Raw genomic sequence first — 14092 nt, 5'->3', positions numbered from 1 at the left:
TAAGGCAATCCTTAACAAGCAGTTTTCACATCCTGAGAAGAAATTCGCCAATCGCAAATATTTGGAGGCAAGGTAACCCTTCTCGCAGAAGGACACCAAGGAATGGACAGATCCACCCGAAGTGTACCCCCCAGTCTCTAGGCTAGCCGCGCAAACCCTCCTCTCACTGCCAGATAGCTCAACCCTCTGGGACGCAGCAGACCGGCAGGTAGAACGCATGGCTCGTTCAATTTTTGAGGCTGCAGGGGCCTCCCTGGCTCCCACGTTCACTTCAGTCAGGGCTGCCAAGACCATTATGGCTTGGGCCAAAAAATTACAAGCGGGCCTCCAAGCATCAACTCCTGAGCTGTCGGACCAAGCGGTTCAAATAGCAGTTGTAGCAGATTACATGCTTCATGCAGCTCTGGATTCCGCAAGGAGTGTAGCGTGGATAGCATCAAACGCCATCACGATTCGGCGTATCCTCTGGCTGCGGGAATGGAAAGCGGACGTGGCTTCGAAGAAGTCCCTCACGCACCTCCCGTACCTCAGTGGGCGACTTTTTGGTGAAAAGTTGGACACAATGATATCCAACGCCACCGGGGGTAAGAGTTACCTCTCTCCCTCAGCTGCAGCCTAAACGCACTTACAAAAGACGTAACCAAACACGATTCCGATCCTTTCGGAATTCTTCGGACTGGTCCGTCTCTCGTCCAGCACAAAATCGTAACCGTTCCCCACGCAGGGACAACTCACGGGCGACGCAAAGGCCAGACAAGACCTGGCAGTCAAAAGCAGGCCAGCCGAAGCCCAAAGAAGGAAAACCACAGACTTTCTCCTCATCATGACTCGCGAACTCCGGAAGACACCCCACCCGTAGACGGACGACTTTTGCTCTTTCAGCAAGTCTGGCTGCCTATTACAGAAGACAGGTGGGTCAGGGAAATAGTGTCTTCCGGATACAAGATTAGAGTTCACTTCCAACCCACCGAACCGGTTCTTCCTCTCTGTCCCCCCAAAACCGCCAGCCAAGGCTCGCGCCTTCCACCAAGCGGTTTCCTCCCTTCTTCAAGCAGGAGTCATAGTACCGGTTCCCGCGGCCCAGCGCTTCCGAGGGTTCTACTCCAATCTATTTGTAAACTGTGTTCCAAATTATTATGCAAAAAGCGTTTAGGAGTGATAAGGTTAGAATTTTTTTGTTTGTCATTTAAACTCATTGATGGTGATGTGTGTCAGGGCTCTTTATATCACTGAAAGCAATTGCAGATACCTGTGCAAATTAGTTTGGCAGGTGTGTCCAAATAAAGGCAAGACTACTTAAGAAGGCTGTTCCACATTATTAAGCAGCCTACATTTTTTGCCAAAATGGGAAAGAAAAAGGATGTGTCGGCTGCTGAGAAGCAACAAATTGTGGAGTATTTAGGTCAAGGCATGACTACAATCAACATTGCCAAGACACTTCATCGTGATCATCGCACAATCAAGAAGTATGTAGCTGATTCCCAGCACACACGTGTGCGTCCTGATAAGGAAAAATTGAGGACTCTTTCCAACAGGCAATTGCGTCAGGTTAAAAGAGCAGCTGCAAAAATGCCTTGTCATAGCAGCAGACAAGTTTTTGAAGCTGCTGATGCCTCAAACGTCCCCCGAACAACAAGATGCAGGGTCCTTCAGAGGTTTGCATCTGTGCGCAAGCCATCCTGTCGACCACCTCTATCCACTGCACACAAGCAGAAACGGCTCCAGTGGGCCAAACGATACATGAAGACTGACTTCGAAACTGTTTTGTTCACCGATGAGTGCCGTGCAACGCTCGATGGTCCAGATGGATGGAGTGGAGGATTGCTAGTTGATGGACACCCCATGAAAACACGGCTAAGGCGCCAACAAGGAGGAGGTGGAGTAATGTTTTGGGCTGGAATCATGGGGAGATTGTCGGCCCCTTTAGGATCCCTGAAGGGGTAAAGATGAACTCCATAATCTATGTGGAGTTTCTAAAACAGCACTTCCTGCCATGGTTCAAGAGGAAGAACCGTGCTTTCCGCAGCAAGATCATTTTCATGCATGATAATGCACAATCTCATGCTGCAAATAACACATCTGCATCTCTGGCTGCTATGGGAGGACAAACTTCTGGTGTGGCCACCATCTTCCCCTGACCTCAACCCCATTGAGAACCTCTGGAGCATCATCAAAAGGAGTGTCTATGATGGCGGGAGGTAGTTCACATCTAAGCAACAGCTCTGGGAGGGTATTCTGTCCACATGCAAAACAATTGAAGCACAAACCATCCAAAAACTGACAAATTCAATGGACGAGAGAGCTCAGAAGCTTCTTTCGAACAAGGGGTCCTATGTGCAAATGTAACATCACCTAGAATAAAGTTTTGACTTGAAAACTGTTTGATTTCATTTTGTAATAAGCTGATAATGCTTATAATTTCACAATTGACCATTTTTTGGTCAAAATAAAAAGGTTGAAAACTCTGCTGTGCATAATAATTTGGAACATGCATTTTGAGTGTTTCTTATTTTTAAAAATATACTGTTTTCATAGGCAGTTTGTTCAAAAACATTGCAATTATACTAGAATATTAGATGACTGGAAAATAACAATGACTGCAATTCATATAGGTAATTTAGAGAAAATATGAGGAAATATTTTTTGCATAATAATTTGGAACACAGTGTAGTCCCCAAGAAAGGAGGCAGCGTACGGCCCATATTAGACCTAAAACAACTCAACAAATATGTACGGGTTTGTCATTTTCGCATGGAGTCCCTTCGGTCCATCATTGCGTCCATGGAGCAGGGAGAATATCTCGCCTCCATAGACATACAAGACGCATACCTGCATATACCGATTGCTCCCGCCCGTCAGAGATTTCTCTGGTTCGCAATCAACCAGGACCACTACCAGTTCGTGGCTCTCCCCTTCGGACTCGCCACAGTTCCCAGAACGTTAACCAAGATCATGGCAGCCACAATGGACGTTCTACACTCCAGAGGCATAGTAGTCGTTCCATACCTGGACGATCTCCTCATCAAGGCTTCCACCTTCAAGGACTGCGAGATCAGCGTCTCAATCACAATCGACACTCTGAGTCGCCTGGGCTGGTTAGTCAACCTACAAAAGTCAGCGACTACCCCGAGTCAGTCTCTGACCTTCCTGGGGATGCTATTCGACACCTCCAGGGGTCTGGTGCTCCTTCCCAGGGACAAGGCACTGGCTCTCCGTCTAGGAGTTCGCATCCTCCTCCACAGCCCCCCCGATCTCTCCGGTTTGCCATGAGAGTCCTCGGCAGGATGGCGGCAGCAATGGAAGCGGTCCCATTTGCCCAGTTTCACCTCAGGCCTCTTCAACTAGCCATTCTCAAGTCCTGGGACAGGAATCCTTTTTCCCTCGACAGGTAGGTTCAGCTAACATCGTCAACCAGGAGGTCCCTGCTCTGGTGGCTCAAGCCAACCTCACTCGCGAAGGGGAAATCCTTCCTCACAGGTCAATGGAAGGTCCTGACCACTGACGCGAGTCTGACGGGTTGGGGTGCGGTGCACTTACATCACAGGGCACCGGGCAAGTGGTCACCAGTGGAGGCGAACATGCCCATCAACATCCTGAAAATTCGTGCCATCCTCCTGGCGTTGAGAGCCTTTCGTCACTTACTGGCAGCCTCGCATATCAGAGTACAATCGGACAATGCCACGGCTGTGGCATATGTGAACCACCAAGGCGGGACACGCAGTACCCAGGCGATGAGAAGTGACACACCACCTCCACTGGATGGAAGACACGGGGTCGGTACTCTCTGCGGTCCACATTCCGGGTGTGGACAACTGGGAAGCCGACTTCCTCAGCAGACAACGAGTGGACTCGGGAGAGTGGTCTCTCCATCACAAAATTTTTCGCCAGTTCAGCCATTGCTGGGGGACCCCGGACGTGGACCTAATGGCATCCCATTTCAATGCAATGCCAAGGTCTCCCAACTTCATGGCCAGAACACACGATCCGCGTTCGCTCGGAGCGGATGCCCTGGTTCAGGACGGGACTCAGTTCCAGCTTCTGTACATTTTTCCACCTCTCCCCCCTGATATCCAGAGTGGTGAGGAAGATCAAACAAGGAGTTCCAACCATCCTAATCGCACCAGACTGGCCCAGACGTACATGGTACGCCGACATCGCACAACTTACAGCAGACGCCCCCTGGCGTCTCCCCGACAGTCCCGATCTTCTGTCACAAGGCCCATTCTTCCAGGGGCTCTCAATTTGACGGCGTGGCCCTTGAAACCTGGGTTCTAACCCAGGCAGGGCTCTCACCGGACGTCATTGGAACCATGATCAGGGCACGGAAGCCAGCCTCTGCCAAGATTTATTACCGTACCTGGAGAGCATTCTTTACCTGGTGCGAATCTCGCGACCAGATCCCACTCCCTTATTCTCTCCTCAAAGTGCTTGGTTTTCTCCAATCGGGTCTGGAGGCCAGACTGTCCGTGGGCTCCCTTAAGAGCCAGGTGTCAGCGCTCTCAGTTCTTTTTCAAAGATGCATTGCTAACAAGCCGCAAGTAAGGACTTTTCTTCAGGGGGTTTCCCAATTGGTTCCCCCCTACAGACGGCCACTAGAAACGTGGGACCTCAACCTGGTCCTGACTGCATTGCAGGGACCTCCCATCGAACCCCTTAGGGAAGTCCCACTCCGCCTTCTATCCCAGAAGGTGGTCTTTCTGGTGGCAATCACCTTGCTACGTAGGGTGTCTGAACGGTCAGCACTCTCCTGCTGACGGCCCTTCCTGGCTTTTCACAAGGACAAGGTAGTTCTCCGTACGGTCCCATCATTCCTTCCAAAGATTGTGTCCAACTTCCACCTCAATGCCATCCCTTTGCCTGGTTCCGGTTCATAGGGTGGAGAAGGCTCTGCATATGCTTGACCTCGTCAGGGCTTTGCGTATATACGCATCTAGGACTGCGCCCTTCCGGAAGTTTCATTCACTTTTCCTTCTTCCAGAAGGCGTCCGCCAGGGTCTGCCGGCTTCCAAGGCTACCCTTGCCAGGTGGATCAAATCCACCATACAAGAGGCTTACCGCCTAAAAAATTCTCCTCTTCCGGCCGGTATTACGGCACACTCTACACGGGCGGTAGGGGCCTCCTGGGCCATTCGGCACCAGGCTTCGGCACAACAGGTGTGTAAGGCAGCCACTTCGAGTAGCCTACACACGTTTACGAAACACTGCAGAGTTCATACCCAGTCCTCAGCGGACGCGAGCCCGGGTAGACTGGTTCTGCAGGCGGCGGTGCCCCAAGTTTAGGGACCTGTCAGCACAATATTCGTCCATTGCTTCCCACTCAGGGACTGCTTTGGGACGTCCCATGGTTCTCTGTCCCCCAATGAGGCGACAGAGTAAAGGAGATTTTTGTGTACTCACCGTAAAATCTCTTTCTCTTAGCCTCTAATTGGGGGACACAGCTCCCACCCTGTTGCCCTTACAGGCGTTGTTTCGGTTGAGTTCTCATATTGTTCTTTGAGCTCGTACATAGTGGCCTTTTTTACAGACATGGTTATGGTTTTTTTCTGTTATGTTCCTCCTAATGCTTTTGCACAAAACTGGAGAAGGCTAACGCTGTCCAGGGGTGTATACTGCAGAGGAAGAGCCACAGTTCATCTTTTTCAGATTATGCATAGTGTCGCCTCCTAGTGGACAGCAGCATAACACCCATGGTTCTGTGTCCCCCAGGAACGGTGGTCGCCACAAAAGGCACGCCTCCCGTTCAACTTATTGGAGATACAAGAAATTCGGCTGGCTCTGCAGAAGTTTCATCACTTTCTAGCAGGCCGCCCCGTCCGGATTCAATTGGACAACACAACGGCGGTGGGTTACATAAATCATCAAGGGGGCACCCGCAGCAGAGCAACCATGCGCGAGGTGGGGCACGTTCTTTAGTGGGCCGAAGCAAACCACTCGGTGATTTCGGCTGTCCACATCCAGGGCGTGGAAAATTGGGCGGCAGACTTTCTCAGCCGGCAGGGCCTTGCATCCGGAGAGTGGTCTCTTCATCCCGAAGTTTTTCAGCAGATTTGTCAACTGTGGGGAGCTCCGGATGTGGACCTGATGGCTTCCAGAGTGAATGCCAAGGTTCCCACATATGTCACTCGAGCCAGGGACCCGCAGTCATTCGCGGTGGACGCGTTGGTTCTGCCATGGAACCAGTTTCGCTTCCCATATCTATTACCCCCACTGCCACTACTTCCGAGAGTCATCAAAAAGATCAAGACGGAAGAGGTGCCGGCAATTCTGCTGGCCCCAGACTGGCCCTGTCAAGCGTGGTACGCAGATCTAATGCAGCTGCTCACCGACGTTCCTTGGCGCCTGCCAGAGCGCCCAGATCTACTGTCTCAAGGGCTGATTTGCCACCCGAACTCAGGGATCCTGTGTTTGACGGCATGGCCGTTGAATCTTGGATTCTAACCTAAGCAGGGTTCGGGAGCGAGGTGGTCGCTACAATAATTAGCGCCCGGAAGCCTGCTTCAGCACGAATTTACCACCACACCTGGAAGGTGTTCTTTGCTTGGTGTCGAGGCCGCGGTGTTTCTCCGCTGAGATTCTCGATCCCCAACATCTTGGCTTTTCTCCAGTCGGGCTTAGACTCGGGCTTTGCCCCAACTTCTCTCAGGAGACAAATATCCGCCTTATCCGTCCTGTTCCAGTGCAGAATTGCTACCAATTTGCAGGTGAAGACTTTTCATTCAGGGAGTCTCCCACTTGGTACCTCCATATAAGGCACCTATGGATGCCTGGGACCTTAACATGGTCCTAAGTGTTCTGAAGGAAGCTCCATTTGAACCGCTTCAGGATATCTCTTTGAGGTACCTTTTCTTGGAAAGTGGTGTTCCTAGTGGCCATCACTTCCATCAGGCGGGTTTCAGAGCTGGCGGTTCTATCCTGCCGAGCTCCGTTCCTCACTTTCCATAAGGATAAGGTGGTCCTCAGACCAGCCCCTCTTTTTCTGCCGAAAGTCATGTCCTCTTTTCACATTAAGGAAGATGTTGCTTTGCCTTAATTTTGTCCAGCACCGGTGCATCGTGTGGAAAAGGCTCTTCACACGTTAGACCTGGTAAGAGCCCTCCGGAGGTACGTGTTGCGGACGGCACACTTTCGTCAGACGGACACGCGGTTCGTGCTCCCCGAAGGGCGCAGGAAGGGACTCGCTGCCTCAAAATCGACCATAGCCAGATGGATTTGTTTGACTATTCAGGAGTCCTACCGCATTAGAGGCACGCCGATTCCAGCAGGGATCAGAGGGCACTCTACCCGGGCAGTGGGCGCTTCTTGGGCGCTTCGGCATCAGGCTTCGATGGAACAGGTTTGCAAGGCAGCAACCTGGTCCAGCCTGCATACATTTGCCAAACATTATAATATCCATGCTCAGGCCTCGGTGGATGCGAGCCTGGGTAGAAAGAATCTCCAAGCAGCGGTGGTGCACCTTTAAAAAAGAGGTGCATGTAGCTTGGATCGGTGAGTCAATCTCCCACCCAGGGACTGCTTTAGGACGTCCCACAGTATCTGTGTCCCCCAATGAGGTAAAGGAGAAACATGGATTTTTGTGATAACTCACAGTAAAATCCTTTTCTCCGAGACGCTCATTGGGGGTCACACCACCTACCCTATTAGCAAGTTGGCTTTTGTTTTGTTTAAATTTATATGCATTTACTAATTTGTTATAAGAGTGGTGTTTTTGGACATGTTGTACCTGTATTAAGGCTGATTTTGTTCTCCTACTGCTTTGGCACCAAACTGTTTTCCGCCTGCAATAGGTGCGAGGGTGTATACGGCGGAGGAGGAGCTAACCTCTTTTTTTCACTTAGTGTCAGCCTCCTAGCAGCAGAAGCATACACCCACAGTATCTGTGTCCCCCAATGAGCGTCTCGGAGAAAAGGATTTTACGGTGAGTTATCACAAAAATCCATGTTTTTCTACCTACATTATTGATAGACTACTAGTGGCAGCTCCTATACCATTAGGTTTCATGGTACATGCAAAAATTTAATTATTTATGTTATTAGATCTAGATTTTCCGTGATCTGTAGATTTTAGTTTAGATTTTCTGTAACTATTTTTGTATATCAACAGAACAACCTGCTCTTGAAGAAGTTGAACATACTCCTGTACTTCCTTTGTCTGATGCTAAGGAGCCTAGTTCTGTGCCTGCTCAGGCAGTGTTACAGCCCATCTTGCCACCTGAGCCACCACCATCTCCTCCCAAGCCAAAATTCAGCGATGAGGTACTAAAAAATGACAATGCCATCCTATACTGGTGTTTAAAGGGAAGGTGCCGTGTTTTTTCATAATTTAATGTAAAAAAGAAAATAGTATAAAAAGATATTGTCCCCTAAGCTTGACTCAGTGGTGTGTATGGATTTTTTTTTTTCTGTGGTAATGCAGCCACTGGGGGCTGCCATCTTACCTCTCTGGCTGCTGAACGGCAGTGAACGACACTTTCCATGCTCATTTGCGGCAGTCCCTGGGCATAAGAGATAATAGTCGGCTGCCGACCCTATCTCTTTCATTGCAGCAGCATCAGGAGTGAACTGGGCACGCCTCTGTGGGCAGCTCAATTCACAGCTGTAGGTGTGGCCAGGCGCCATCTTATTAGAGCCCAGTGCGTTCCTTTTAGCAATAGCCCTGGATGCTGTACTGTTCCAGCATAACAGGGCTTGTGTGATACTGTGTGCTGAGCCGTGTATCTAATCCTCTCCTGTGTGATACTGACTGCTGAGCCGTGTATCTAATCCTCTCCTGTGCGATACTGACTGCTGAGCTGTGTATCTAATCCTTTCCTGTGTGATACTGACTGCTGAGCCGTGTATCTAATCCTATCCTGTGTGATACTGTCTGCTGAGCCGTGTATCTAATCCTCTCCTGTGTGATACTGTCTGCTGAGCCGTGTATCTAATCCTATCCTGTGTGATACTGTGTGCTGAGCCATGTATCTAATCCTATCCTGTGTGATACTATGTGCTGCGCCGTGTATCTAATCCTATCCTGTGTGATACTGTCTGCTGAGCCGTGTATCTAATCCTATCCTGTGATACTGTCTGCTGAGCCGTGTATCTAATCCTATCCTGTGTGATACTGTGTGCTGAGCCGTGTATCTAATCCTCTCGTGTGATACTGTCTGCTGAGCCGTGTATCTAATCCTCTCGTGTGATACTGTCTGCTGAGCCGTGTATCTAATCCTATCCTGTTTGATATTGTGTGCTGAGCTGCGTATCTAATCCTATCCTGTGTGATACTGTCTGCTGAGCCGTGTATCTAATCCTCTCCTGTGTGATACTGACTGAGCTGTGTATCTAATCCTATCCTGTGTGATACTGACTGCTGAGCCGTGTATCTAATCCTATCCCGTGTGATACTGCTCTCCTGAAATACGCTGTGCTGCTGTCACCCTGCTCCTCCCCCATATACCTCCCTCTGTGCCCCCCCATAGATCAGCACACTGCTCTCCTGAAATACTCTGTGCTGCTGTCACCCTGCTCCCAGAATCCTTGCTGCCTGCCATCCTCAGTGACCGAAGACACCATTCCTCTCCTCAGATCCTGTCCTGGCGATGTTTGAAAGCAAGGCGACACGGGCCTGATGTATGGTGGAAGGAGCAGGGTGACAGCAGCACAGAATATTTCAGGAGAGCAGTGTGCTGGTCTATGGGGGGCGCCCTGTTCGGTGCCAGGGATTGTACATAGAGCGCTGTGTTTTATACACATGGATGGACCGTCTGCTTGTCTGCTCCACAGAAATCCAGGAAACATTTCTGCTGATTGATGGCCTGTTCTGATCCAGACTTTACATGCAAAGACAGTCAGTAACTTTGCAGGCCCCATCAAAATGGCTGCTCACTGTGTTCCTAGATGTCATCCTCTCTTTTCCCTTAGCAAACACCCAGAAGGGGAGGAGAGGAGTGACATCACACCCATGTCAGCAGACTCCGCCCATATTTACTCCAGTGCAGTAATGTGAGCTAGTTGCACTAGGTTTTTGTGCCAAACTTCAGTAGCTGCTCCCCCTAGTGTTAACAAGTGGAAATGCCAAACTTTTTAAAATTATTTTTCGTATTTTACAAAATTAAAAACAAATGATAATATTTTTTAAGAAAATGTACACATTAATTATTTACATTTTTTCAGTTGCTGAAAAATTTTTTTGGGGATGTCACCTTCCCTTTAAAACCATTTCACATTTGTCCATTGCAGATCAGACAGAAAATTTGGTCTTGCATACACATCCCTGTTTTCAGAACAAATCTGCTTGCTTCAAACATACATTTAAGACCAAGTTCACACAAACCTGAGATTTCTTGGGGCCTCTCATAGCCACTATTTGCATACATCACTGCATCCGTGTTAAACTCCATGCACTTGCAACCAATGAATTTTGGTCATAATACATTTCATCAACTTTGGCTAATGTGTATAGGTAATTTAACAGAAATGTTTATAGCATTGTCATTTAATGTTTTATACAGGATGTGGCTCATGTCCTGGAAGAGATTTTGGATGATGCTTTGAAAGAATTGAGTGCTCCTGTCATCCAAAGTGTGTCTGAATACATCTCAAATGCACTTAGGTATAATTTTATTTTCTCTTTAATGCGGAATATGATATCTAAGAGTTGCAAATATAGAAAAATTAGCAAATTTATTTAGTTGATGAAATTCTTAAAATACATTCTAAATAGAATATAAAATGGCTAAATGTCTAAATGACAAAGTACGATGAGTAAGTGTGTAACTTTTATTTTCAGGTTATAGGATGCACCTTATTAGCTCTCTAGAAATGCACACACCGCTCTGCTGCATACAGACACCTCTGCTGTAGGCATCCTAAACAGATTTTAATTAGTATTGTATTGCCAGGTATAAAGTTTTTTTTTTTTTTTTTTTTTATTCCCCATACTTTCCAGTTTCCAAAAGACTTATCACATGCCTGATATTCTTGTAAGGTCCTTTAGACCTAGTGTGCAGTGTTCTACTGCTAAAGTGACCTGTTCAGGTCCTATTCATCTTTAGTAATGTTGAGGTTCAGCTTCCTCTGAACCTGCACTCTTAAGATAGATTAGTGTTGAACAGAGAGAACAACGTGCAAGCATTTTATTTTTCTGTAGTATTTTATTACAGAAATTGTTTTAGCAAATTATTACTGGAAATTCTTTTTAATACTTTTTTTTAAATTTTGTCTACATAAAGAATCTTACTGTTTTGCCACATTGAAACCCTTGAGGAAAACTGTAATAAATGACTGTTAGGAGCATTCTGCAGTCTTAAAACTATTTTCTTGCATTCTTATTCCATGCAATGAGTTATATTCCAGCAGTAGCCGAAATGCAAAAAGAAGGATTTTTGGTATTCACCATAAAATCTATTTCTTGGAACCTTCGTTGAGGGCACAGGTAACCATGGGTGTAGGCTGCTGTCACTAGGAGGCTGACACTAGGCAAAAAAAAGGTAGCTCCTCCTCAGCAGGGTACACCCACTGACTGGCATAAAGCTGATCAGTTAGTGAAAATGCAGTAGGAGAAGCAACAACAAAAAACTATATACAGACCCAATATAGGCACAAACCAAGGAGGGTGCTGTGTCCCCCAGTGAAAGCTCCAAGAAAGAGATTTTATGGTGAGTACATTAAATCCTTATTTCTTTATCACTGCATTGTGGGACACAGGTAACCATGGGTACATTAAATCCTTATTTCTTTATCACTTCATTGTGGGACACATTTAACCATGGGTACATTAAATCCTTATTTCTCCTACGCCTCATTGGGGGACACAGAGACCGTGGGTGTTATGCTGCTGGCCACTAGGATGACACTAAGTAAACCAGAAAGAAAGTTAGCTCCTCCCCTGCAGTATACACCCTCTCGCTGGCTGAGATTTCTCCAGTTCTTTCTTAGTGTCTATAGGAGGCACTTGGGTCTGGTTTCAGACCCCATCGTTTTTATTTTATTTTTGAATTTTCTGTAAATGTTTATTTTTTAATTAACGGCGTGAAGGGGGCGACGGTTCCTTTCTACAGCCCGCTCTCCCCCGAATCAGCAACAGGCAAGCACGTGGAGTAACCCTTCACGTGCACTTTCCTGCGACGAATGAGGCTGTATTCCTCTGACGATGGTTCCACGGATACAAGTGCAAGCGCATCAGGACATAGCACAGGAGTGCATGGAGAAAGACCTGAACAGCGCTTTTTCGGATGCCCTGTATCAGTCCCAGAGCTCTCCATCCCCCTGCCCAGAGGGAGGATCGATTGAGCAATACCCCCCTGTAAAACCTCCTCCAGCTCTGCTACATCGCCTAGAGGATGAGACTGGAAGACCCCGGACAGTGACGACCAGACTGAGCACAGGAGTAGAGGTATGGGGTCGGGTCCTTGTCCCCGGGAGAAGCGCTGACTTAGTGTCAGCGGTGGTACACTGACGCCCGGTCGCGGCCCCCCTCCCGCCGGCGCTTACCGCGAGGAGGCCAGAAATTTAGCCCCCAGATTTTTCGGCCTGCTAGGCCGCAATTTAAATGGCGCCGCCCTTGATAAAGCCGCTCCCAGCGCCTACCGTGGGTAGGCCAAAAATTGAGTCCCTGGTTTTTCCGGCCTACTAGGCCGCAATTTGAATAGCGCCGCCCGCGCTAACGTCACCGCCCCCTCCTCTTAGCGCCTCTCATTCCTAACGAGACACGCAATTTTAATCTCGGGCCATGTCTGTTAACACTGCTGCAGTTAACCCTTTCAGGAGCAGCCGAATACCGGATGACGCCACAGGCCCACCGTTATCCTCCCTGGGGACATAACACAGGACCGTGGGTAAGCTACATCTGCCCTCGGATTAAAGCTTAACCCCTTCCCGACACATTCCCTGCAGCTGCAGTCAGACTCTGCCGTTAACCCTTTCTGGAGAGCTATGCCTCACTCTAAGGAGGCTAAACGGGCTGCTAAGAAGCACACTGCGTTTTTTTCTACCGTGTGTACCACTTGCAAGTCGGCCTTACCCAGTGCACAAACTAATCTGTTATGCACGGACTGCGACCCGGCCTGCGCCCGAACTGCGCCCCGACCTGCGCTCCAACGTCCCTCGCAGCCGCTGCTGACAGGCCTCCTGCGTCTGGTACCCCTGAGTGGGCTGCGCCCCTGTCACGGTTGGTGGAGTCTCTGACCCAGGCTATATTCTCCTTCCGGAAGGACTCTTTAAGTCAGAAAGCGCCCTTACCTCCCGAGGAGGGCTCTGGCGTCTGCCGGCAACCGTCCACCAGCAGGGGCCATACTCGTTCAAAGGATGGTCAGGTCTCTAGAAGCGGACCCATGACGTGTCCCCTAGTCACGTTCGAGCCTCAGCATTGGCGACTCCTGTCTCTCGCTCGCCCTCTCCTAAGGTTCACAACGAGCACGACTCTGAATTCAAATCTGACACGTCAGCCCCTCAGAATCCCATAACTGATAAACAGTCACTTGATTCTCTTATAGAATCAGTCAACAGGATTCTGAAGTTGGATGAGGAAAATATTCCCGCTCCAGCACTCCCTATCTCATTTAAGAAATCCTAGTCTGTGCGCAGGTTATTTACCAGCCGTCCAGAAACATAGGGATCAACCGCATAAGCGGTTCACAGGGCAAAAGTTTACTCAGGCTAAATTCCCTTTTCATCCAGACCTAATGCAGGACTGGTTACAGTCCCCTCTGGTGGACGCTCCTGTATCGCGTCTTGCTTCTAAAACGCTCCTATCTGTTTCTGAGAGTTCCTCAGTCAGAAACCTCTCCGATCGTCAAATTCACTACCTTGCCCGTTCAGTTTTTTGAGGCTTCAGGAGCAGCGCTTTTTCCATCCTTCGTGGCAATTTGGGTCACTAAGGTATTGGCCACTTAGGCAGAACTCTTGATTACTTCCTTCCACAGCACCAATCTTCCTCCGGAGGCAACCACTGTCGCCAGCAAGATAATGCATGTAGCGAACTTTGTAGTAGACGTTTCAAACTCTGCCGCTAATGCGATCTCCATTAGACAGCCCTATGGCTCCGCGCCTGGCGGGCAGATGCCACATCTAAAAGATCGTGGACTTCTCTCCCCTTTCAAACTGGTCGTCTTTTT

At 48.7% G+C, this 14092-nt stretch overlaps 1 protein-coding gene across 1 annotated transcript in view; it reads left to right on the top strand.

The window, feature by feature from the left end:
• Positions 1-14092, top strand: part of LOC141078365 (germinal-center associated nuclear protein-like) — a 103964-nt gene that overhangs the window by 31172 nt on the left and 58700 nt on the right. The window contains exons 12-13 of the mRNA XM_073565113.1: positions 8101-8252; positions 10490-10590. Coding sequence (XP_073421214.1) covers positions 8101-8252; positions 10490-10590 — 253 coding nt within the window. The remainder of the gene's footprint in view (positions 1-8100; positions 8253-10489; positions 10591-14092) is intronic.

This window comes from Dendrobates tinctorius, unplaced genomic scaffold (genome assembly GCF_039654945.1).
Source record: "Dendrobates tinctorius isolate UK_male_01 unplaced genomic scaffold, ASM3965494v1 ptg000544l, whole genome shotgun sequence".
Taxonomy (NCBI): domain Eukaryota; kingdom Metazoa; phylum Chordata; class Amphibia; order Anura; family Dendrobatidae; genus Dendrobates; species Dendrobates tinctorius.
This window is presented reverse-complemented; position numbering and strand designations above follow the sequence as displayed.